This window comes from Thalassophryne amazonica, chromosome 23, assembly GCF_902500255.1.
Source record: "Thalassophryne amazonica chromosome 23, fThaAma1.1, whole genome shotgun sequence".
Classification (NCBI taxonomy): Eukaryota; Metazoa; Chordata; class Actinopteri; order Batrachoidiformes; family Batrachoididae; genus Thalassophryne; species Thalassophryne amazonica.
In genome coordinates this window covers 28,778,568-28,804,852 of record NC_047125.1, presented here as the reverse complement: position 1 = coordinate 28,804,852, position 26,285 = coordinate 28,778,568, and the positions used below count along the sequence as shown (strand labels likewise).

Genomic DNA, 26,285 nt, shown 5'->3' with positions numbered 1-26,285 from the left:
TCTTTTTTTATCATGTGGGATAAAAACAATGCTTCTTAAGGGTAATGTAAAGTGAAAGATGTAAGATTTTACAGAAATGTATTTGTTTTTTGTAATGGGACTTAGTTTTATTAATAAATATTTAAGTGTGATTGAGAACTTTGTCGTGTTTCATCAGTTGCCTTAAATGTAGAATAGTAGTGGTGACTAGTTTGTTTTGTTTTTTACCTCCTGTTGTGTTTTTTTTTTCACATTTTATCTGATTTTAGTTACAATATGGAAAATGTGCTTCTGGATACGTTTGTAATTCTATGAATCATGTTTGAATTTTCTTAATTAGATGACTATTTTCTTGTGTAAAACTCTTGACTGACAAAATGCAAGTGTTACATCAATCCAAAATGTCTTAAACTCATATTTACCTTTAGACTCATGAGAAATGTTTGACATTGCCCAACTACATCAATTCGAAGAAGTGTTATCAACCTACAAATACATTAAACCCACACGACATGTTTATGCAACAACACATTTCAAATGACATTCAGAATAATTTCTTCCCATGTCCAAAGCACAAGACTCAACATCTACAAGGCTGTGGTGTGTTTGCACGTTTCCTGGGAATTTTGCTTCGCAAGACTTCCATCACTACAGTTTATGTGAGGCTAAAAACTAGCACTGTCACTCCATTTTGAACCGTTAGCTTTTAGGGCTAACTATAATCTATGCTAGCACCTATTTGGCGGGTATTTTAGCAATCAGACTAGAGTAGATCGATAAATCAAATCTGTCAACACCTGGTCGCCAGAAAAATTTTCTACCTTACTCACAGGAACAAAATTCCAAAACACAACACTTACCGTACATCTGAAACATCACATTTGTCACAGTTATTATGTCTACACTTTGTGATGGACAACACGTTCTCAGTCAGGGTCACCAGATGCTGATGGTTTCGGTCCTACATCTACAGAGTGACCTCAGTCATTTTTGCTGATCCTTTGCTCTGTTCTCCTTCGCCTGTTTTCTCATTACTCTCCTCACACTTAAATTCCTTTTTTGTCTTTTTCACTGCACCTTCGTCTTCCTCCTCCCCTTCTTCTGCTTCATCCAGTTGGAGGCTCCCAGAAGAAAATCTCATCGTGGCAAGTCCGAAGGGTCGTGCCACGTTTGCCAGCGGTGGTGCTGGGCAATAATATGGATAGAAAACCTCTGGGTCCGAATTGCTGTAGCTTTGCATGGTCCCTCCAGCCATGCATAGTGATGTAGGTCGATCAAGCAGAGGTGAAGAATTTAATGGGAGGTAGGTCGGTCTGGAGGGGCGTGACAAGTGGGGGTAGTAGCCAAGGGGACGGAACTCAGAAGCTGGATTAAAAGTAGGGTTTGAACTCCTTGAGAGGTGGAACTTGACATCTGGTTGGCTAGCAACACGGCGAGGCAGTCCTGGAAGGAAGTTGGAGTCGTCGCTATAATGCCCCGCCTCAGTATGTCCGATATCCAAGTGCCTTGCTCCGTTGGTTCCTTGCTGGTACACCCTGGGTAGTCCTCCCAAACCAGATGGGCACAGGTTCCTCCTGAGCGGTGACAGAGAGGCAGATTCATGGTTTAGTGGGTATATCAAGGGCCGAGAGAGGCCGTCCATTGTCACATAATCCCGCCTTCTTGGCTGTGGGAAGCGCTCCAGTGAGGAAACAACAACATAATCTGACAAACAGGCATGTTGGCTGAGTGGCAGGTTGCCAGCCATTGGAAATGTGGGGAGAATAGGGTGGTACTGGTAGGCTGGATTGTTTGGGTAGAGAAGAACCAACTGCTGTGCTGCATCTGGGTGTGGCTGTGGGTTTGGCCGGCGCCGTGATCGGAGGCCGTAGACGCCGGCTAACCGTTGAGCTTGGCGTTGTGCACCAAACTGTCCACCTCGCATGTCATCATCCATCAGAGATGTTGAGGCAGCCCTTGTTTTGGGTGAGGGGGTGGATTGACTGAGGCATGAAGAAAAGGGTGCGACTTCGGAGAAAGTGCGTGACCTCTGACTGACCTCAACAGAGCATTGGCTGCGTTTTGTCCCTTGTCCTTCAATGTCATCTGCAGCTTGATGATGACAGTCCAGCTCTTCCTGACTGTGCACCGCCATGGTACGTCCTGACCGAGGGAATGGGTGGGAGTGCCTGAATAGCTGAAGAATTTTTTAAAAAAGTTAATTAGACTTGTGTCTTCCGGTGAATACCAGTGAAGTTATTTGATATATCTTTGTCTGTCTGATAGTTTTCAATTACTTGTTTGGAGACATCAGTGAGAAGATCAGGCGAAGATCGACACTGTCTGGGATCAAAGTCAGTCTGACAGTACGTCCTTAGGGAAGGGCAGGGAGACAACATTCAGAGATGACTGTGAATGATTAAAAAGTACTTTATCACTTGTTAGATGGTGTTTCAATGTATTTCCAATATCTACTAATATAATCAACAGGTTGGTTGTTATTGTGTCCCACACCAGCCTGTACTCAAGGTTCTTGAAATGGAGCAATATCTCCAACTGCTGGACATTTACCATTTATGCAGGTACAATGGCATTTTGCCAAGAGCTCCAGTATTCTGATATTCTTTATATCTAGCTAGGTTTAAATGGGTACCGGCCTTGGCTGGAGTAGTAACCTGCCTCCTACTGGCATCCCATCCGGGGGGTAGTTATTGGCTCTCATTCAATTCAAACTACGTAATCTAGGCATAAAGAACCAGTGCTAGTGGGCCTGTATAGCTCTTACTTTACATCCAAGCCCACCTTAATGATGAAATCTTCTTCATTTTCACAGTAAAGTGTAACACCAGTATCAAGGCATTCCTGGACTAATTGGACAAAGAACATTTGACGTATACTGATGTTTGTTCTCACCTCTCAAAGTGAGAAAGCTTCTCTCCCAGTCCCATACATCCCAACAGCTGCTTGTGGGTCCGCCCACTACCACAAAGTAAAGGAACGTTTAACTGTAATCCCCACCGACATCTGTTGGACTGAACCTGTGCTGACACAAACTCATTTCTAATGCTAAAACACCAACAAGTGTCAAAGTAAAGAGGCTTAGCAGTTTGCGTTGATCATGTCCTTGTGCCTGACTTAAGTCACTTTGGTGAAAAATATCAAGCAATGAAATTTATTGAATTAGTTTCAAAAATTACCTGTATCTGAAGCTGGAGCCTTTGCAGGACAGAAGTGTTTTGTGTATCGCCTTCGGTTCCTCAGCTAGTCGGAAGAATGCGTGGTATTCCACGCACATCTTCCAGAACGACTTACAAACATCACGACTCACCATGGAGAACTCCAATACGTCCTTACAGGATGGCTGGAAGGACACATTCTTTAAATCAACAAAAATGTGCACATCTGAATGCTGAAGACGTCCCCCAACAGTCCATCAGGAAAGATCCTCACCACAACTTTGTCATGAAGTTTGATTAAGAAATGTTTACGCTTGAAGCTCAGTTTGCGGATCTTGGCCCAGCTGAATGTGTTGATCTTAGTATTTCCCTGGAAGACAAGAGCACGAATTTTAAAAATACAAACGATTTACAGGTGAACTACTGAATGTTTCTCTTGAGCAGTGACACAGTATTGCGGTGAGATAATTATCTGATAGCTGGGGGGTCAGAGACCCCAGGGAAGACCCAGAATGCACCGGAGGCCTGGGACATATATATCTCAAAGTCTTGACTCCACCTTTGAACATTTTAGACCATTAGACACCTGAAATACGAGAACTCCAGAGTGTGTAACAGCCAGGTTGATCCTCGTTCCCTCGCCATCGTGGGCAGGATGGGGTCTGATGCCGTACATATCCAGCTTCCTCGCCAACTCCAACAGGTGGATGTCAGAGTCCGCTGGAGAAACACCTCTACCGAGAGAAATAAGTATAAACTCAACTGATAAAACTCATGAATCTAAACTTACATGTTAATGGCTGGTTCAGTGTTGGTCTCCATCATGTTTCCTCCCAACATCATGCAAACTTGGCGGTTTTGCCATTTTTCCAAATTTAACATTTTTAAAATGGTGCTTGTTTTTTTTTTGTGTTGAAGTAAAAAAAAAAAATCAATGCACGCCGAAGACCTTCCAGTCACACCTGTGTCTTTTGTGGAACTTGATGATTTTATGGTCGAGGTATTCTTGGTTGGGGACGTAGTGCTTTAGTTCTAGATGCTGAGAGACCAGGTCCTCGTGATAGTCCCCGAGCTCGGCTACAAAACACAAACAAGTAGCCTTATACAATAAAAATTCATAAATAAATAGGACTAATGTGTGGCAAATTAGGTACTTCTAACTACTGTCACTGAATTCAAGACAAAGGGTTTGGGACAGCGGTTTTGAATGGAATTTTAGGCTTACACTGAAGTAGGTGGGAGACCAGCAGGGCGGCACTGTTGTCATTGCAGGTCAGACTGCCATTAGACAAGTCCTGTTTTATCTGCAAGGCAAACAGATACCTACACACACATTGACTGGGATATAGTCACGAGAACATTCACTGACGTCAAAGTTCTTAAGAAGAAACCAAAACCTTCAGGTTGTCTTTTCAAAATATATCCCTTTCAAAAACTCAAAAGTTGTAGTACCTGGTGAGGCCCCTCTTCAGCTGGCCAGGATCCGGTGGGAAGAACTTAACAATGAACCTGAAGAACAGATCGCTGGTGTCTGATGGACAGAGAAGTGAGTGACAGGTGATGCATGAAATGAAATGGAAAGATGCTTGGAAGTAAAGCAGAGGCCGGACAGACACTGTAGTAAATCTCAAATAAACATTATTTTGTGTAGATAGATAAATACTTCATTAATCCTGTGTACTACAAATTAGAAATTGTTGGAACATCCTTTCTCTCAGGAAAGATGATCTTCCACTGCTGTCAAGGGAGCTTCTCTGTGGGTAAACACACCTACTCTAGGTGTAGAACATCCGTCTAGACGAGATTCAAACTTGGGCATTCTTTGGATTTTTTTTTTTTCTGTTGTGTCAGTGTTCACTCCCAACTGTGCTGAGTGACACATCGGCGAGGGAGACACCCGCCTCCCCCCTCATGACTGATAACTGCCGCAGAGCTAAGAATCCTCTGTTGCACAACTCATGTTTGGAATGATGTTTATGAAATTGTACAATAACATGGTCAGTACTTCACGAGCAATTACATTTTGGGACAAATCTGGATCTGGGTGCATTTTGATGAAATTCCAGGCCTTGTCACTGGAATTCTTGAATTTAGAAGTTGAATTTTTATTATTTTTTTTAAATACATCTCACCTTCAACAACCGTTGTGCCACATCTATCTATCTGTTGTTATGGAGGAATTACTCACCAGAAGGTGAATTTGTAAAGAAAAGTTTTGTCTTATCAACATGTTCTAACAGTATTTATCAAACTGATTTTAAAATGTCATTTTATTTTTTTTAAACCAAGTGCTGTTTTATGAAACATTAGCTTCACTAATTCAGAGATTCGAAGACTTACATTTAATCTGTTTGGACAACGGCTTCAGCAGCTCCAACCAAACCTAAAACACAGACATGACGACTCAAATATTAAAACTTCATAAAATCAGTGCACACACGTTAAACATGTTTTAACCATTTTATAACTATGAGCTGTTTTATTGAAGTTAGGGGTGTAACGATACACCAGCTCAATATGTAATTACTGCTGCCACTAATTATGCAGAAAGTCATCTGTAGTGAATCCTTGATGTTATCCATTTGCTATTTGTATATTCTATAAATCATTTACGATTCTTCTGCAAGAGGTCATTATTTATTTATTTATTTATTTTTTAAAGATTTAATACAGGTTTCATATGATCATCACAATTCACAAAGTATCATTACACCCTAAATTACTGAAGGATGTGAGGATAGTGTGTGTGTGCGTTTCTCACGTAGTTGCCGCTGCGGTGTCTGAACTCCAGTCCGAAGTATTCTTTCTCCAGCAGCTTCAGATGTCCGCACACTTTGTTGTAAAATTCACCACCTAAAACTTTTTGCTGAAACAAAAAGACAAAGTATCAGGTTCAGAGGGAGAACTGAATTCTAATGACGATATTGTGAAGACAAGCAAATTATTATTGCTATTATGAATTCATCAATTTGTCAGTTTTTCCATTTAAAAATCTTGACATTACAGTGAGAGTTGTTATGAGTATATATATATATATGTGTGTGTGTGTGTGTGTGTGTGTGTGTGTGTGTGTGTGTGTGTGTGTGTGTGTGTGTGTGTGTGTGTGTGTGTGTGTGTGTGTGTGTGTGTGTGCCAAATAAATTCATTCAGAGTTGGTGCTAATCTGGATTAGGATCTGGATCTGTCTCATTAATTATTTTGTATTCTGTCACTTTCGCCGTAATTCTTCCTCACTCTTCATTTTGTCTCCTGCTGTTCTTTCTCCTTTTTCTTCCTCCGCATCGCTCCTTTGTTACCCTCCTCTCTAATTACTGACATGTAATTTCGCCTTGAGGTTTTTTTTTAGTTTGATGTCTGCTAGCTGGTGTTTAGCGCCCTGATAGGGTGACTGGGCGTTGCTCATTAACTTGTCGAGAGAGAGAGATCGAGAGAGGGGAAGAGGAGGGACGGACCAGCTGTGTCACCGGCCTAACTGATGATTAAAGAAATCAAACGGCTGCCGCTGCAAGAATAGTGCAGTTAGGTTCAGCTTTTTATGTTTATTTCGCTCTCCACAAACTAACAGCTGCTGCATGCTGGGAAGTCATGTGATGATTAAAAACTGTCAACTCAAAGGCTGATTAACTGTAATTACTTGGAGGTTTATTACGTGTGTGTGTGTGTGTGTGTGGTGGGGGGGCTGCCACTCCAAGACGACTTTCCAAACTGGGAATGTGACATATTTTATTGTACTGATTACCAAAAGAAGGCGACTCCCAAGTGGGTGGAGTCACTGCAGTAACACACCTGTTCGATATCCATGCTTGTGTGTGGTAACAGGTTCTAGGTGTAGGCTCGACACAACTGTGTCCATTTTTCAGGTCAAACAGAAAACATTTCTCCCAAACGTCAAGAGTTGACATTAGCATGTACACAGTGTGCCCAGAGTTACATCAAGTTGCGATGGCTTACACTGGGCCCACAAGCTCTGGAAAACAACTTTTCCCAACTTTTGTTGAGTGATGCGCCTGCTCGGGACCAAACACTGCTTGGTGAACTCAGCTGAGGTACACCAAGTTATAACTCAGCTTTTCATGATGCAAAATGGCACAAAATTCAGATGTGAGAGCTGCGATACATGTAGGAAAATAAAATTACCATTATCACTGACTTTGCCTTCCTCGCCTTCATTTTGATCAACTGGTGATCTACCACTTGTTTCGTACATTAGTTAATATGTGCCCAAGGAAATGTCCCCAAATGCAGAAGTCCAGAATGTCTATCTATGGCCCACAACTGTCCCTGCAATTCAAATTTATTTTTTCAAGCAGCATCTAGAGCAAGTCCTTGAGCAAGTCCATGTCAAGAGACCTCATGAATATTAGAAGACCAAGTTGACTTAGGGGGGAGTTTTACTTGCATCATCAATGTGGCAACCAGTCCTGGTCTCCCCTACAGTGTAAAATAAACAAATAAGATGAAACCAGTTTGCAGTGTAGGAGACATACAAATGGCATAACATTTTATGTAATATCAGGTTAATGACTTAATAATTTGGGCTTGGTAAGGTCAGACGTTGGAGATTTATGTTAAGTTTGGGCGTTATATATATATATATATATATATATATAAAAAATCGAATGTAATTAAATGTGCAAAAGTAAGCAGTCGATGGAGGTGACCGATTATTGGAGATGTGTGGCCGTCAGAGCAAGTAAATAAGACTAAAATGTGATGAAACTCACCTCCACCTCGAAGGTGCGCTCGCTGTCATCCAGGAAGATCACGCGCAGCCGGAGCTTCGTCTCCTTGGAGACCCGAGACTTGGTCGCGAGGGTCTCGAGTTTCCCGAAACGTCTGTGACTGTCTCCCATCTCACTCCCCTCTCTAATGACAGCAACAATCATCCGTTAGTCATCCTGACAAAAAATAAATCAAAATAATAAAAAAGTGAATTCCACAACAGACGCTGCTGCGGCGGCGACGGCATGACAGAAAATCTGCTTCACGCGCTCCCTCCCCCCGCCCCCCCGTCGGCGCGCGCTCTCCGCAGATGAAGACGCGATGACTTCCAGATATTAGACGGAGCCGCTGACTGCTACTACTTGTATACCACATAGATTTAACGAAACTTTTAAAAAAAAATGCCAGTTTTTATTTCAATTTGAACTAAAAGCGAATAATAGTCAACTACTCAAGATATTGCGATTTCCACCCCACCCTCCAAAAAAAAAAAAAAAAAAAAAATGCTCAAGATGCTACATTAGCAACATGTTGTAGATTTTTGGTCATCTTCGTGAAAAAAAAAAAAGTCATTTTGGTAGAAATGTTAAAACCAAGCATCACCATTAAGTATTCTGTTATTTTATGTTTGCTTGATGCTATATATTATTATACACACTTTCTATAAGTGATGTCATGTTTTCCATGGCACTGATATGAATTTCACGGTGGCTGGAGACTTTGAGAGGACTGTCCTGTCCAAAAGTAGGCTAGTAGTGCAGTGAATCTAGTAGCCTCCAGCATGGACAGAGTACTTAAGTGTATTTTCTGTGAGTCTCCCTCTGTCACTGGAGTACAGCGCTGTAATGACTGAGGTACTGACACAGTTTTATCTAGTGTGTGCATCTTCAAAATTCGTTGCTGAATTCCTTTGAGCTCAACCTAAAGTGACTGTTAGTAGTGAATATTTGACCATCTACTTAAATTTGACAGCTTGCTTGTATTTAATCATTCTTATAAAGCTTTTGGTTATTGGACGCAGAACTGCACATTGGCGCCATTCTGTAATATTTATGTCAGAGAAGAAACAGTAATTAAAATATATTGATGCTGTAGACCATACAGACAATAACAATATAATACAATTTTATTTAATTTCCTCACATGTATAGTATTCTTTTCTCCACTCTAACCCACTGTTGTTAATCTAATCCCATGTAATCATGTTTGATGGCATGTCATTTTCTTTGAAACTGCTTTACAATTATTACATCTCATTATGTCATGTAATAGCATTTGTCGTTTCACAACACCATGCATAACATCATTACCATGTAATACAGTATGTCAGATCACACATAAGGTGATGTCAGATCACAGCATGTCACATAGTAACTTGTACCATTTAATGCCCAGGTTGCGAGATTTCACAGACATTTGTATTTGCTTCACATCTGATAGTCCATGTTTGTAGGTTACATGTCCCTGGATTCAGTGGTGTAACTGTTTGAGAATAATTTAATAAAAACACTGACTTGATATACTTCCATAGATGATGATTTGTATTTTACATGACATGAATGCCCCCTGGTGGTCATTACATGAATTAACGCACATAATGAAGGTTGTGAGATACTACTACATATAATGAAGGTAGTACCCCACATCTTCCGGATGACAGAAGGGTGAAGTTACGAGAACATATATGTTACCTGTAACCTAAGTGTGATATCCAGTGCTTCTAGGTAGCAGACAATATAAAGAGCTACTTGATGCTAAACTGTAAATGGTAAATGGAATGTATTTATATAACACTTTTCCATTGCATCAGACACTCAAAGTGCTTTACAATTACGTCTCACATTCACCTGTTCACACAAACACACTCACACACTGAGGGTGCTGCCATGCAAGGCGTTCACTACACACTGGGAGCAACTCTGGGATTAAGGACCTTGCCCAAGGGTCCTTAGTGATTTTTCGGTCAAGATGGGGTTTGAATCAAGCATCCTCTAGTCTCAAGCCCAACATTTATCCACTAGACCATCAGCTCCCCAACTCCTGTAGACTTAATAAAATTATACAGAAAAATTCAGAAAAACTAACATAATGCAACTACATGTGAAGTGAGACTTTATGGTTAGATATTACATGTGATGACATTCCAGCTTTGAAAATCTCCCTGGTGGCGATTGTGTGAACTAATGCACATACATTAATTTCTGCAATCCCCACCAGGGGGCACTCAAGTCATGAAAAAGTAGATCCAATCATCTATGCAAATATGTGAATTCATTGTTTTTATTAAATTATTGTCAACTAATGTACATAATGAAGGTATTCCACATATACTGGCCTGTGATGGACAATGTTAAGGTTTCTCCACAGATATAAATACATTCAGGTGCCTCTTATATAGACAAGATGTCATGAAAAATAGTTCATGAGCCAGTCATCAATTTAGAGCTAATTGGTACCACTTAAGGGGACAAAACGACACAATCCAGCCTCAGTGTACCATGGCCTACAAAATATGTATGATTGACATTCCAGGGTGGTAGCTATAGCCAGGTCGGGGTCAACGAAGGGTTACACATAGGTCAAAATTTTAAAATGCTCCAGTCATATTAAAAACTATATCACATTATTTGTCTGAACATAAAGATTCCAAAAACGTATGGCTTGGACTATCTGTGACTGAATGTTCTGGAGTTATGGGGTAAAAACAGCAAGAATGGTGACAAAGGTCAATTTCAGTTTGTACAGGGGTCAAAAGTGAAAGTTGCTTCAATTTTGGTAAAAAGTGATACAAATTATTGGTTGAACTAATAGAATCAATAAATGGAATAGTTCTGACTGTGCTGAATGTTTAGTTTTCAAAGTAAAGGTCAAACAATGTTGACATCCACTGGATTCTATGACATGTGACATATACTCAACAAAAATATAAACGCAACACTTTTGGTTTTGCTCCCATTTTGTATGAGATGAACTCAAAGATCTAAAACTTTTTCCACATGTACAATATCACCATTTCTCTCAAATATTGTTCACAAACCAGTCTAAATCTGTGATATTGAGCACTTCTCCTTTGCTGAGATAATCCATCCCACCTCACAGTTGTGCCATATCAAGATGCTGATTAGACACCATGATTAGTGCACAGGTGTGCCTTAGACTGCCCACAATAAAAGGCCACTCTGAAAGGTGCAGTTTTATCACACAGCACAATGCCACAGATGTCACAAGATTTGAAGGAGCGTGCAATTGGCATGCTGACAGCAGGAATGTCAACCAGAACTGTTGCTCGTGTATTGAATGTTCATTTCTCTACCATAAGCCGTCTCCAAAGGCGTTTCAGAGAATTTGGCAGTACATCCAACCAGCCTCACAACCGCAGACCACGTGTAACTACACCAGCCCAGGACCTCCACATCCAGCATGTTCACATCCACGATCATCTGAGACCAGCCACTCGGACAGCTGCTGAAACAATCGGTTTGCATAACCAAAGAATTTCTGCACAAACTGTCAGAAACTGTCTCAGGGAAGCTCATCTGCATGCTCGTCGTCCTCATCGGGGTCTCGACCTGACTCCAGTTCGTCGTCGTAACCGATTTGAGTGGGCAAATGCTCACATTCGCTGCCGTTTGGCACGTTGGAGAGGTGTTCTCTTCACGGATGATGCGAAGGAGATGTGTTGCACTGCATGAGGCAAATGGTGGTCACACCAGATACTGACTGGTATCCCCCCCAATAAAACAAAACTGCACCTTTCAGAGTGGCCTTTTATTGGGGGCAGTCTAAAGCACACCTGTGCACTAATCATGGTGTCTAATCAGCATCTTGGTATGGCACACCTGTGAGGTGGGATGGATTATCTCAACAAAGGAGAAGTGCTCACTATCACAGATTTAGACTGGTTTGTGCACAGTATTTGAGGGAAATGGTGATATTGTGTATGTGGAAAAAGTTTTAGATCGTTGAGTTAATCTCATACAAAATGGGAGCAAAACCAAAAGTGTTGCGTTTATATTTTTGTTGAGTATATGTTACCCCGCAACACAATAACCAAGCATGCCACATGGTGCAAATTATTCCTTTTTAAACCCCTGTTAATTCAACCAATAATTAGCACCACTCTACCAAAATTTAAGCAACTTTAACTTTTGACCCCTGTACAAACTGAAATTGACCTTTGTCACCATTCTTGCTGTTTTAACCCCATAACTCCAGAACATTCAGTTTTAGATTGTCCAAACTATACCTTTTTGGAACCTTTATGATAGACAAATAATGTGGCGTAGTTTTCAATGTGACTGGAGCATTTTTAAATTTTGACCCCTGTGTAATTCTTCATTGACCCCTACCTGGCTATAACTGTCATTTTTGTGTAGGTACCCAGAGTCTGGATTCTAAGTCATTTAGTTCCCTTAAGTGGTACCAAAAACCTGCTTGGCCCATGAACTAAAAGGGGACATGTAGTGATGCCACATCACACTATGCGTCATGTCACCTCATTGTGAGACATGTGGACAGGTCACCAGCACACTGAACAACATGGTCACACTGTGACATTTAATGGTACAGAGATCGAACAGTCCCAACCAGAGAGGAGCAGGTGGAAACTGAACAGAACAAGTCAGATGAGTGGTCTCCTGTTAGTCCAGTAGATGGCGATAAAGACTTGAGGACAGTGAGGCAACAGAGGTCCAGTAAACATGAGTAGTTATGATACTGTAATATGAACCCGCCTCTGTGTTTCTACTCGCCATCTGCCACACAGGCACTTCATTTTTCTAACACTTGTCTCCAGTTCCTTCCTCGCTCCCCTCCTCATCCTTCTGCCCTCGCTCTCACACAAACCTAACCTGCCTGACACAGTAGCATCTGGCATCTTTATGCTGCCGTCTCCCTCCTGAGACACAAACTGACAGCTCGCTCTCATAATTTTTCCACTGCAGCAGCATGCTGTCCTCCAACCGTGCTACCAATACGATTTTATCTGTAGTTCAGTCACATTCACAAATGATACACATGCAGCACACAGCAGGGCCAAAAGTGGACACTTTATAATTCTAAACAGATGGGCTTCTAAACAACTTCAACTTCACAAATGTAAATCATCAGCATAACGCAAGAGGAAGCCCAACGCCGCACAAACAGTTCAACGTACTCATACCTGAAGTGGAAAACTATTATTCCTCTTCAGTTATGAGCCACTCATATTGTAGCATTTTTTGCCAGTAAATTTTCAGACCATTAAAGTTGGAGTTTTGTTTCCAGGAGCTGATATAATACTTGAATATTATATGCAGATATATTGTAGTAGATTCAAATTTGTTGACCTCTGACATGCATCTTTCCTGACCTTCAATCACATGCCGTTTTGTTGCCGCTAACCTTTGATGTAAATGGTGTGGTGGTTATGTTAGCTAGGAGCATTATACGAAATTCTGCCTTTGTGAAGAAAAATTGGTCCAAAGACAGACTGATATTCTAGTATTTAAAGTATTTAACAATTTTAGGACAAGACTGAACAATACAAATATACATTTCTTTCACATAATTGAGTTGAATAACCAAATTAGCAAGATCACTCATGCTAGCCTCGCTGGGACACACTTGTCAGATGGCGCAGTTGGGTTCTGGGTGTGGGTTAGGAGTTAGAGTTGGAGGCAGACTTTAGCAGTTTGGGTCTGGTTTGTTAGCTATGTGAAAGTATTACATTTATTTATGAACTTTAAAATCACTTTGGGGTTCTAATATACACCATCAAATAATGTAAAGAGGTTAGGAACAGTGGATTCTCCCTAAAGTCCTCTAACCTGACCAGTTGTCTTCTTTCCAACTGCACTTTACCACCTCATTCACACACACGTGCTCTGCCTTGCTCTGACTGATTTTCATTCCCCCTCTCTTCAGAGTGCATCTCCACCTCCATTGGCGAGTTTCAACCTCCTCTGTACTCTCACTATAGATCAAAATGTCATCTGTAAACAGCACAGCCCATGGAGACTCCTGCCTGGTCTCACACTAAAGGTAGCCATTGGTGTCATATTCCAACAATGAAGCTAAATATGAAAATGCGTCACATTTGTTGCCATGGGGATAACAGTGAATTCAGAGTAACCAGTTGGCCTTGTGTGAATGTTTTCCAGCTGTCATGGGATTCTTACATGCCCAGACTCATACAGCAAGAACAAGGTTGGGAACTGGGTTTGGACCCATGACTTCCTTGCTTACATGACAGCGTTTGGTGCACTCGTTCTCAAATAAGAACCTTTCTATCTCACAGATGCTCAAAACACTTCGCATCATTGGGGAAAGTAAATGTGAGACTATGCCGAGGCTGGTGTCTCTTATTTTGTTTGGTTTTGCAGACAATCACACGGTGACTGTTTCTATTTTTGTGTGCTGTCCAAAAGCACAGAGGAGGCAGAATCCAGGGCAAAGTTTGGCCTTGAGACGGCAGAAAGAAAGAAGGGGGGGGGGAGGATGGAGGGAGGTGAAAATGAAGGAAGGAAAAGGAATGAGCGAGTATAAATGTCACCACTTGATCGCACACACAAAGTCCCCTTTTATCTCGTGCAACAGGCAGGGTTCCGAAATGACACGAATGGTTTTTGTCTGAGAAGGCAAAGCAGAAAAAGGGATTTGTCTGCAAATGCAGCTGTAGCAACAGGCTCCCTGTGTGTGCAGCACCAAATGAGATATTGAAACTGAGACATCGTCGTGTCTGTTCCTGACTGATGAGAGCTGAAAATAGGATTTGTCTTTGAAACAGAGGACAGCTGTAAGCCAGTTATGATGACTTCAACCATCTATTTCACACTCAAGAAACAGGAAGGCGGTTTAAAACATTTGTTTGAGGTTTTACGATTTGATGATGACAACACAGATTAAAGGATACGCCGATCTTAAAATCGGTTGAACAAGAACAAGGCAAGTCTCAGCGGTTTATAAGAGCCCTGAGCATCGTGACTGCAATCCTACAGGCTAATGCCAAACCTCAACAAAACCGTAGTTCAGTCCACAGATATTCACAGAAATCCTACTTCTGCGATTGCTGCTCTTCTGATGGGAACGTTTGGAAGAAATGAGCAGATTTAATGGATGTAAAAGCAAAAGCAGATGCTTGGCTAAAGTCCTGTAAGGGTTCACTTAAATTTTACGTTTTCAAACACAGAATCGTAGTGTAATTATTGTTACCATAATAATTAGACTTGCACAGGAACACGTTCATTCTTAGATTACTGTTCGCGCTCTGGAATTGAAGGGTTTAAATGGCAGATTTATTATATTTAAAATCTGTTTATTAGAGGTCCCAGCCGACGGAGCCACTTTCTGTAAATTCTACGCTACTTTTTCATGTGTTGTTAAAAGCCAAACAGACACGTTAGCTTCCTGGGGAAAATCTCTGCAGGAAGAACAGGAATCCTTTGGAGTCAGTGGTAGAAAGGACAGATAATGACATTAATTTTGACATTAATTTAAAGGCTGATTCTTTTTCTCATTTTGTCACAGGCAGAAAAGTGGATTTTCCTTTGTGACAGCGGGGAGCAGTTATAAGCCAGTTAGGACTTTAGAGCAGCCTATTTCACACTGAGGAAATAGAGCTGTATTTATGGCAGCATATAAAGATTAAAAAAAAAAAAAAAACTCTAATTATGGCTACATAACACTTGATTTAATTCATATATTGGTTCTGAGATTATGTTTTTATGGTGCTTAAATCTGCCTGAAAGTTCATAAGAAAAGACACCAAAGAGGAATCTGTGGATGAGTTATAAGCCTGTTACAGAAAGCAAAGGGCGATTTCACACCAAGAAAACCGTTTCCCAGACACGTACAGCTAGTTTAGATTTCACACATACACACACACACACACACACACACACACAGAGACTGGCGTGATGTGTATGGTAAATTGTGTTACTCGACAAACTTTCAAAGTTTGTAAAACATCAAAGCACAAGTGAACTTTTATAACGGAACATTACTAGCGTTAATTAATGTTTTATTCAGTAGTACAATAGTAAATTACAGAAAAAAAAAAACAAGACAAACTACAGACTACACCTGCTCTCTTGTTCAGATCCCCATGTTGAATCAGAGTATTGTATTTTTCTGAGTATAAGTCGCATTTTATTTTATTTTTTAACGAGTTTGGTAGGCCCTGCGATTTATAATCCGGCATAACTGTTTTACCAAAAATCAAGCGTTCGTTATTAATAATAATAACAATGACAATTTACTGTATGTATGACTTTCCCAGAAATGAAAGCACAAAAAAAAAAACAAACAAACTAATAATTGAATAAATGTCAGTAATACAAAGTACATTACGATAATGCACAAAAAAATCCCAAATTAAAGGGCTGATAATACAGGAAAAAAGGTGCGTCTTACACTTCAGAAAATATGGTAGATCATCTACATACGTCAGCTGTATTTTTGCCGAACAGATATAGATGAATCATTTTTTAATAATTTCGTAACAGGAGGGCGGAGCTCTGAGGGAACCCCCATGCTGCTTATCAAACTGAAAATTTTGAAAACGTGGCTGTTTTCAAGGTATTGGGCATTTCAGTTTTAAAAATCTTGAGAATTTGTGAATGTAGGAATCCTGTTGTACAAATGCACGAACACAGGTGCACGTTACTGTGAGCAGAATAGTTACCAGCAGGAAAAAAACGAATTATCCAAAATAAGCATTCATAGATTTGTAGCTCTTAGCTGGTGGCTCTTCTCTGTTGATAGGACAAATGACCAAATTTTGGAACATGTTTTTATGAAATTAACACCACCGGCCTGTGGCAGCCTTAAAGAGGGTTAAAGCACAGCGACACTCCAAGATATAAATTACGCGTCTATAAAATTACCTCAAATTAATATGGTGAGAAGAAAAAAAAAAAAAAAAAAAGGTGGACTGAAGCTTTATATGTGTGATGGTGTTAAAGGGATTGGACTGGATCTCATTATTACAGTGGAAGAGTTTAATCATAGTTTTCTAGATGGTGTTTTCCACTTGGTTAGCTCTCTGTGCCTCATCTTATAAATTAGACGTTTCGCTAAAAGACACTGCTGCTCTTAATGCACTCCTCTTTTCCATCATCTCCTCATTTTTTACACTTCTCTTCATTTCGGCTACTCCGAACATCCAACTTTCTTTTGTTTCCATCTAAAAAGTTGCTTTTTTTGTCGAGCAGCTAATCAGTTAAATCACCTCCAGAAACACTAGAATGTGGTCATTTTTATAAAAAGGACAGAATACCATTTTTTACAATTTATATTATGTTCTCTAAGTCATTCTTGTTTTATTTTAAATGCACACCCCCTTTTAATGCATTTTTACAGAAGTGCATTTATTACATTTTTTCATGCATTCTTGCCTTCCCTTGTTTCATATTCCCCCTTTTTTCTTTTATTTCATTGTTTTTTTTTTAATATCTTACTTTGCGAATTCCATCACTCTTTCCTCTCTAAATTGTTCTTTCCAGTACTTTACATCAACATTTATTTTCTTCTTCCATCCCCCTTTTATTTCTTTCTTCTCTCTATTGTTTCTTATGGACCCCATTTGTGTCAGCAGGTGCAACCGTCTGGTGTTTCCACTGAAGGAATTTCTTCTGTTTCTCTTTCATTTTTTCTCTTCTGTCCATATCTAATCACTCACACTCATTTTCCAAGACTGTGATGGTTAGACTGGATAATTAGAGGTGGAATATGTGAGCCAAGTAGCTGGCAGCACTTTAGAGGGAAAAACAATCTTTGTTTCTTGAAAAATATGAACACTCCCAGCAACACACGCAAACAAGGAAACTCAGAGATCCATAACAGTTGTTTTCAATAATTCTGATGGCAATAAGTTAATTAGGGGTTATTATGGCTTAGTTAATAAACATTTTTTTAAAAAGCGGAAACATACACAGCCGCAGCTGTCGGAGAAAAACAGAAAAAGATGTTTCTGAACTATCAGTTTGACCTCCCGAATGACTCATTGGATGGTCACTTCACACTGACGAGTGGAGCCACCAAGTGGTCAAGAGATGTGATTACGACTTTCCCCCTGCTAAAGCCATTCATGATTTTCTATAAGAATTGTTAGGCTGATGTGCTAATTTCTGAAGGTGGCGTTAGTGAGCTATCAGTGAAATCATTATTGAGAATAAATATCCAGGTTGGAATTGAGTTTAACTTTAGTATTTAGCTTCGTTCAGCGATGTGCCAATTTAAAGATGCAAAGAGGGCGCGTTTCCTGCATTTCACCAGACATCTTAATGACACTGCTGCTGAAATGGCAAAAAAAAAAAAAAAAAAAGTTTAAGGGAGGAGTGATGGAGGCATGCGAGAGAGATGGTGACAAGATGGGACAAAAATGTTAGAAGACAGAAAGAGGAAAAGAAGGACAGCTGATGGAAAGAAGCAAAAAAGCAACTGTGAGGAAAGAGGCGTTAAAGTGAGGAAAAAGATCAAGAAAAAGGTAAAAGATGAGAAACTATATCAGCTACAGGATAAAGGAAAAATGAAATGGATAAACGAGAGAGAAACTGAGCGAAACAGAAACAAGATTGAATGAGGAGGAAAGAAATAGGGAAAAAAAAAATCAAAGAAATGAAAATTCAAAGGATAAGGACAGAGAGAATGTCTTAGAAATAGAAACACGAAAACTAGGATTAATAAGAGTTTGACATGAGAAAGGGAAACAAAAAGATAACAGCAAAAAAAAAAAAAGGACAGTAAAAGAAGAAACTAGAAGAAATTATGAAAAAGGAGGCATCTGGAGGAAAGACGACAAAAAACGGTAAGTGTATCAAGAGTGAGAAAACAAAAACAAGCACACTTAGAAATAAATTATGAAAAAAGAGAAATAAAGGAGAAAAGGGCATTGATGAGAACGGAGAATAAAAGAATATTTTTAAGTCACATATGGTCTTACTCTTCTGTCCTTTTGGGGACTCCTGTTGATGTAATGCATTCCTAAACCCTTAAATTAACCATCGAAACACAACGTTAACCCTGAAATGGGCTTTGAACCCTCAAACAGCCTGGGCCTCTGGTCCTCACAAAGAGCTAAAAACAAGCACACCCTGCCCTGTATGTACACGTGTGTGTGTGTGTGTGTGTGTGTAAACAATAGAGTTGATTAGGCGTTGCATCGCAGTGACAGCGCTGAGAGGAGATGATTAATGATTCTCTGTTTAATGTGATTAGTCCATTAATACCTCCTGTGATGGCTCAGAGTGGCTAATACTGACGAAAGGTCAGCACACATGCAGTACTGCAACGGCTCATTACGGAGGTCAAAGGAAGGAGGGCCGCTCCCGTTTTATGTTTGAGACTCTCAACTATTTTCACTTTAATGATCCTCTGATTAATGTAATTTTTCTACTTGTTAACTGATTCTGAGACGCGTGTGTAGCAGCATGTACCAGCCACGGCCACTAGAGGTTGCTGTGAAAATTGCTGCCTCTGCAGAGACACATTTAAAAATGTCAAATTCTGGTTTAGAACTGTACATGTGGTTAGTCAGTAAGTAAGGGCTGATCGCATTTTTGTTCTTCTGAAAATAATCTGTTGCTCGTCTTCTGTGTTTGGTGCTGTCCTAGTCTTGGCATTATCTCCTACTTACCTATATATTAAAAGCCAAGTGGCCTCTGTGTACGTGCATGTGTGTGTATTTAATCACGGACACACTGGGGAGAGCTGACATTTGCTCTTTGGTATGCTTATGTAATCTGTGTCAAGGATGAACACTGTCAAAATGGAACGTCGATAGGAGTAATATTTTTGGAGAAATTAGGGATATTAGGTAACAACAGTGACAAATGGACGTTGATAATTACATTCTGGATTCGCACATCATTCCAGAAAAGCGCAGTAAATCATCTATATGTTAAAAGCCAAGTGGCCTCTGTGTGTATAACTTCGATCACGGAAAAATTGTGGAGAGCTGACATTTGCCCTTTGGTGTGTGTATGTATTTTGGGTCAAGGATGAACACTGCGAAAATGGAAAATTGATAGGACTAATATTTTTGGAGAAATTACAGATATTAGGTAACAGTGAACTACAGACACTGATAACAATCTGGACTCTCTCACTATTCCAGCAGGGGGCAGTAAATCATCTATATATCAAAAGCGAAGAAACCTCTGTGTAAGTGTATGCGTGCGTGCATGCATGCATACGTGTACCTTTGAACACAAAAAAGTGGGGAGAGTTGACATTTGCTGTTTGGTATGCTTATGTATTTTGGGTCAAGGATGAACGTCGCCAAAACAGAACATTGATAGGTCTAATGTTTTTGGTGAAATTACAGATATTATGTAACAACAATGAACAATGGATGTTGATAATTACATTCTGGACTCACACGTCATTCCAAATAATTAAAGAAACTTTGCATAATTTATTACCGCCCTTGAAAAATGTCAGCTACCTATTTTATAAACGCTACCCAGTCTAGAGCCTGTAGATCTCCACGGCAATGCAGTAGTTGTAATTATTTATTATTAGCATCCTGATGCAGTTGTTGCTCTTGATTTTCCGGTATATAACTTCAAGTTTTCTGGTGTTTTTCTCCCTCGTGTTAGATATTTTTTGTGTTCGCTGATATTGTCTCCCACATTACACCATCTCTGGTGTGCTCAGACATCTCTGTGTTTACTCTACATAGTTTAATGTCACCCCCGGTTTTCTGCACCTCCATGTCTGATTGGTTACTGGCCTTTATAACTGTTGTTAGAGCGTTCCCTTGTCGCCAGATTGTCTAAGTTCATAGCTACTCTCGCATGTTGTATTCTCCAGCGTTCTCCTAGTGTTTGCTCTTTGTTACAGACCCATGCTGCCATTCCATGTTTGTGTTTTTGGATAAACATTCTGATGTTCCCTCCTAAAGATTGTTGGCTGTTGGACTAATCATCCATGTTCTGGACCTCTGCATGTATTTGCAACCAAGTCTTTAGTCTCCCACTACGTATTGAGTTGCAGCAGCTGGCAAATATTGCTGTAGGACAATAAACCAGATTTTACTTACCACTGTTGCAATTCTCTGCACGGTGGTCCTCTTTCCAGCCTTTACACATCACTCATTTTGCTAGACTCATGGTAAATTGCCGATCCCTAATATGAAGATCCACATATGACATTCCTAAGAGCCCCTTCACACATAGTGCGAATATATACAACTCAGGGCGACTCACGGCGGTAGAGCTCCTATGAGTGCACCACAAAACATTGTGATGACAGGCAGGTGTGTACGATGCTGGTGTGACGGTTTGTGCATACAGTGTGAAGAAAAAATAAATAAAAAATTCAAAAGATACATGTTGCATCGGTTTCGTGCATGCAAGAACATTGTGAGCAGCAGTGTGATGTGTAACCACATCGCATAACTGCTGTGGGGAAAAAAAAAAAAAAAAAAAATACATGTCACCCACTGGATTCAAACCCGCACTTTCCAAAAGCTCTGGTTGCCAGTCAGAAACTTTTCCAGTGTGCTACCATCGCTGTCCTGTGAAAGATGCAGGAAACTGCCTGATATCAGGAAGGACATGGACATATTTAAAAAAAAACAAAAACAAAAAAAAAACAAAACAAACAAACAACAAAAAAAACACACATCATATAAAAACATTGCATAATATTGAATCCCTCTTATGAAGGGGACAATACAAATATGATCAGAGTTCACGTGGGGGATGTGACAGTCAGATCACCTGCTGTGTGTTATGATCTGATGGTCTGTTTCAAAGTGGGAGCAGCCTGTCAATGGGTTGCAGCGTGTGTGTGTGCTCGTTGCGGCGCATCGCCATAGCGATATATGTTTTTTTTTATGTCCACGTGATGACAGCAAGCAGACACACGTGCATCACAGTGGGCAGTTGTTAGTCCATGTCCGTCCAAACACAGTACGTGTTGTCCAGCTGGGATGTCCGTATCAACAGATCTCCACAGCTGCTTCTGTCAGCGGCCACGCTTCCTGTCAGTTCAGCGCACAGACCAAAGCCACACTCGTGGGGCACTTTGGCAAATTTCACTGCCAGCATGACAGTGATAGTCTGCTGACTGTTGTTGTGTTAATAGTGCGAATGGCCACACATTTTCTAAGTGCCATGTGAGCAGTGTTAGATGTTCGTGCGTGTCACCTGGAATTTGGATGACACCTGCCGCTAGAGGGTTCAATGGGCTCGCAGAGTGCACACACTGTCTTTCAGCTGCTCCTGTGTACTAATAGTTGTAGCAACAGGTGTACGAGGCAGCTATGATTTTACACGTTTTGCACACTATTCCTGCTTCATGCGCACTTTATGCGCAAATCGACTAAATTCGGACAATGTGTGAAGGGGCCCTAAGTGAGGTTGCCATTTTCAGGAATTGTCAAGATCTATAAACCAAACTGACACGAACTATAATTTATGATGATCCTTGAACATTTAGCACAAAAGTGTCCTGCCCACCATGCTGCCATGGCACCATTATTAGAGCAATACTGCCTTAACCTCATCTAGTCGTGACAGAACATCGGCAAGAATCATCATAAAATGCCATGATGCCGATATCAAACCTCCCAAATATGATACAATGGCAGTACAAGATGACAGTGGGTAACTACAACGACAAATCACCATCGTAACAACCATTTCTTGTGCATTGTGAAGGAAAACATGCCAAAGTTTTGTATAAACATAGGCAGTGCTACATATTTTTTTCATGTTTGATCTTGATCATGCCTTGGCAGTTTCTGGGCAGTGTCTGATGTGTTGCATTTGTGACTTCATGTCAAGATGGCAAAAATGTTTGTGAACATTTCAAATAACATTGCGGCACATCATGAGCCCTTTTGTACCATGATGTGGTGCAAGTAGAAACATTTGAACAAAATGAAACTTTTTATGCCACTATGAAGCTTCAAAACATCTGTACAGTCCTGAATGGTATTTAGACTGACAATCTGGGGAGAGAAGGACTGGCCTCTCCTTTAACCTCATTCTCCGTTACCTTTATTCATTTCACGCTGGTTGAAGTGTTTAGCGTTCACATTCTTCCGACAACACCCAGGTGAAATTCCAGCTTTCAGTCAACCAAAGAGAGAGACAGCAAGAAAAAGAAACACACAAGGAGTGACTAATCCCTAAAATTAAATCATATTTTTTCTGTTGTCTGTTAGGTGGAGCTCAGTCTGTTGATCAGCAAAGATATAGAAAGTGAGAAGAAAACAGACAGCTGTGACCACTGGGTCAGATTCTCTAGTTTAAACAATTTTTTTTAATATTTTTTTTTCCCATTACAACAACAACATGATTTGGAGTGCCACAATGCTAAGTCCTTGGACCTCTTAATTCTTTATCAATTCTGTTGAGTAGTACAATTATGCTAAACATACAATATTTTTGAACATGTTGCTGATATTATGGTTTGTATTTTTAGATTTATATGATAAAATACGAGGTCTATTAGATAATAAACCGACCCTTTTATTTATTTTTTAACTATATGGATTTGAATGACATGCGATTACACCAATCATGCTTGAACCCTCGTGCGCATGCGTGAGTTTTTTCATGCGTGTCGGTGACGTCATTTCCCTGTGGGCAGGCCTTGAGTGAGATGTGGTCCCGCCCTCTCGGCTGAATTCCTTTGTTTCACACGCTGCTCGAGACGGCGCGCGTTGCTTTATCAAAATTTTTTCTGGACCTGTGAGGAATATCCGAATGGACACTATTCAAGAAATTAAGCTGGTTTTCGGTGAAAAGTTTAACGGCTGATGAGAGATTATGGGGTGTTTCTCTCGCTGTAAGGACTTCCCACAGAGCGGGACGTCGCGCAGCGCTTCCAGGCGCCGTCGTCGGCCTGTTTCGACCTGAAAACATCCTAATTTAAGGCTTAATTCACCCAGGACGTCGTGAGAGAACAGAGAAGATTCAGAAGAGGCCGGCATGAGGACTTTATGCGGACATTCCACTGTTCAATCATGTCTGATGTAATCACACGTGATTCAAATCCATATGGTTTTTGAAAAAAATAATAAGGTCGGATACTTTTCTAATAGACCTCGTACAATCAGCGAACTATGTCAATGTATAAACAATATGAATAACAGTTAATATTTTTGATAAATATACATAAACATTGAGACTGCACAAACTGAAGAATAAAGAGCTAGAGTACTAGCCTGTCAGTTTCTCAAATATACAAGTAGATCAACTGATTTGAGCTGACTAGGAAGCCATTCATGATCACTTTAAGAAGTGTGAATCACAGCAGAGATCACAAACAGTACAAGTATCCTTTCTGATCACAAGTGAATGCAGTAAATTTTTGACATTTAGCTGGTCTTGTCTAGTTTTTAATCTCTTCAGTCAATAACAACATACTACTCCTGACAAACTCTCCATGATGCCACCTACAAGTGTTCTGAAGACTGGGCATGAAACTCAAGTGGGACTCTTCTCGATGATGGGAAGGAGTGGAGCATGGGCTAGACCAGCATGACATGGGTGGGATGAATGAAGCCAGAACACACCCACCTATCCTGAAGTTTGCTTAGCCAGCCAATGTTAAACTAGGTAACATGGATTCGGGCGATTAACACATTTTTTTGCAGACAGGGTGGTGCTCTTATAATGGGGGGCTTGGGTGAGGGTATTAAACACTATGACCGGCACATTAATTCCATAGCCATGGCACTATGAGTGTAGCTAACGTTACTTAGCTATTGATAGCTGACTCTGTACATAGTCCATTAGTACAATTAACTGCACAGCCTCCATGGCTCCACTGCCCCTGCAGTTTAAACGATGTATTACACCCCACTGATGCTTCTCATTATTTTTAGAGAAACAGTTACAGTGTGCAGGGATGCAGAAAAGCTATGATGCCATGTATCAGTGTGCCAGAGTGAATGACTCTTACCTAAACTGTGTTTATCTTTTTGTTTACACTGAAAAATGCACATTTGTTGTCCATTTTAAACCGTTACGAATCTCATCAACTGCAAGACCGACCAATAATCAAGATTTTAATGGTGTTCATGTTGTAGTGCCACGCAGTGCTGTTGTGTGTGTTAAACTAACAGTACAGTTAATATGTTGTTCTCGTACTCTATTAACTACTGTTGACAGCTGATGATTGATCTACTCATCATTTCTCCTTCCAGAACCCTGCAGTGATTCTGGATGGCTAACAAAGTGAGACGGCGACCTGAACATATATGTGTAAGTAATAAATCCAATTTGGTTTGTGTGTAGGAGAGGATCTCGTTTGAGCACAGACAATGTGCCTGGTGGAATTTTTCGTGAGCTGCAGCTCTCTCATCAGTTAGACCAATGTGTCCTCGTCCACAATATACAGACTTACTGAATACAGTGCATATGGGAAGTATTCACAGCGCTTCACTTTGTCCACATTTTCTTATGTTACAGTCTTATTCCAAAGTGGAGTAAATTCCCTTTTCCCTTCAAAATTCTACACACAACACCCCATAATGACAACATGAATTTTTTTTTAATTTTTGCAAATTTATGGAAAACAACAACAACAACAAAAAAACAAGAAATCACGTGTACATAAGTATTCACACCCTTTGCTCAATACCTTGTTGATGCACCATTGGCAGCAATTACAGCCTCAAGTCTTCTTGAATATGATGCCACATGCTTGGTGCACCTATCTTTTGGCAGTTTTGTCCAATTCCTGTTCGCAGCACCACTCAAGCTCCATCAGGTTAGATGGGGGGGGCGTCAGTGCACAGCCATTTTCGGATCTCTCCAAAGATGTTCAATCAGATTCAGGTCTGGGCTCTGGCTGGGCCACTCAGGAACATTCACAGAGTTGTCCTGAAGCCACTCCTTGGATATCTTGGCTGTGTGTTTAGGGTCATTCTCCTGCTGAAAGATAAACCGTTGCCCCAGTCTGAGGTCAAGAGCGTTCTGGAGCAGGTTTTCATCCAGGATGTCTCTGTACGTTGCTGCATTCATCTTTCCCTCAATCCTGACTAGTCTCCCAGTTCCTGCCACTGAAAAACATCCCCACAGCATGATGCTGCCACCACCATGCTTCACTGTAGGGATGGTGCCTGGTTTCCTCCAAACATGACACCTGGCATTCACACCAAAGAGTTCAATCTGTCTCAACAGACCAGTGAATTTTGTTTCTCATGGTCAGAGTCCTTCAGGTGCCTTTTGGTAAACTTCAGGTGGGCTGCCATGTGCTTTTTACTAAGGAGTGGCTTCCATCTGTCCACTCTACCATACAGGCCTGATTGGTGAATTGCTGCAGAGATGGTTTTCCTTCTGGAAGCTTCTTCTCTCTCCACAGAGGAATACTGGAGCTCAGAGTGATCACCAGGTTCTCGGTCACCTCTCTGACTAAGGCCCTTCTCCCTCAGTCACTCAGTTTAGACGGGAGGCAGCTCTAGGAAGAGTCCTGGTGGATCTGAACTTC

General features: G+C 40.6%; 1 protein-coding gene across 2 annotated transcripts; it reads right to left on the bottom strand.

Annotated features, from left to right (window-relative positions):
- Positions 1-905: 905 nt before the first annotated feature.
- On the bottom strand, positions 906-8,139 carry LOC117504579 (FERM domain-containing protein 7). 2 transcript variants are annotated; one of them, XM_034164053.1, is made up of 12 exons: positions 7,859-8,139; positions 5,896-6,000; positions 5,475-5,517; positions 4,587-4,665; positions 4,360-4,472; positions 4,097-4,211; positions 3,721-3,868; positions 3,409-3,504; positions 3,156-3,319; positions 2,872-2,937; positions 2,256-2,331; positions 906-2,155 (listed from the first exon to the last, which is right to left on the bottom strand). In XM_034164053.1, the coding sequence occupies exons 1-12, from the start codon at positions 8,018-8,020 to the stop codon at positions 947-949; spliced, it is 2,376 nt and encodes a 791-aa protein (XP_034019944.1). In that variant the 5' UTR covers positions 8,021-8,139; the 3' UTR covers positions 906-946. The 2 variants fall into 2 exon arrangements, with proteins under 2 accessions (XP_034019944.1, XP_034019945.1); XM_034164054.1 differs by having other exon boundaries at positions 4,360-4,457.
- Positions 8,140-26,285: the final 18,146 nt, after the last annotated feature.

Coding starts and splice junctions, on each gene's coding strand:
- LOC117504579 (XM_034164053.1), bottom strand. CDS start 8,020: ATGATTGTTGCTGTCATTAGAGAGGGGAGTGAGATGGGAGACAGTCAC. Junction 6,001..7,858: donor AGCGCACCTTCGAGGTGGAG/GTGAGTTTCATC, acceptor TTTTTGTTTCAG/CAAAAAGTTTTAGGTGGTGA. Junction 2,156..2,255: donor TCACTGATGTCTCCAAACAA/GTAATTGAAAAC, acceptor AAAATTCTTCAG/CTATTCAGGCACTCCCACCC.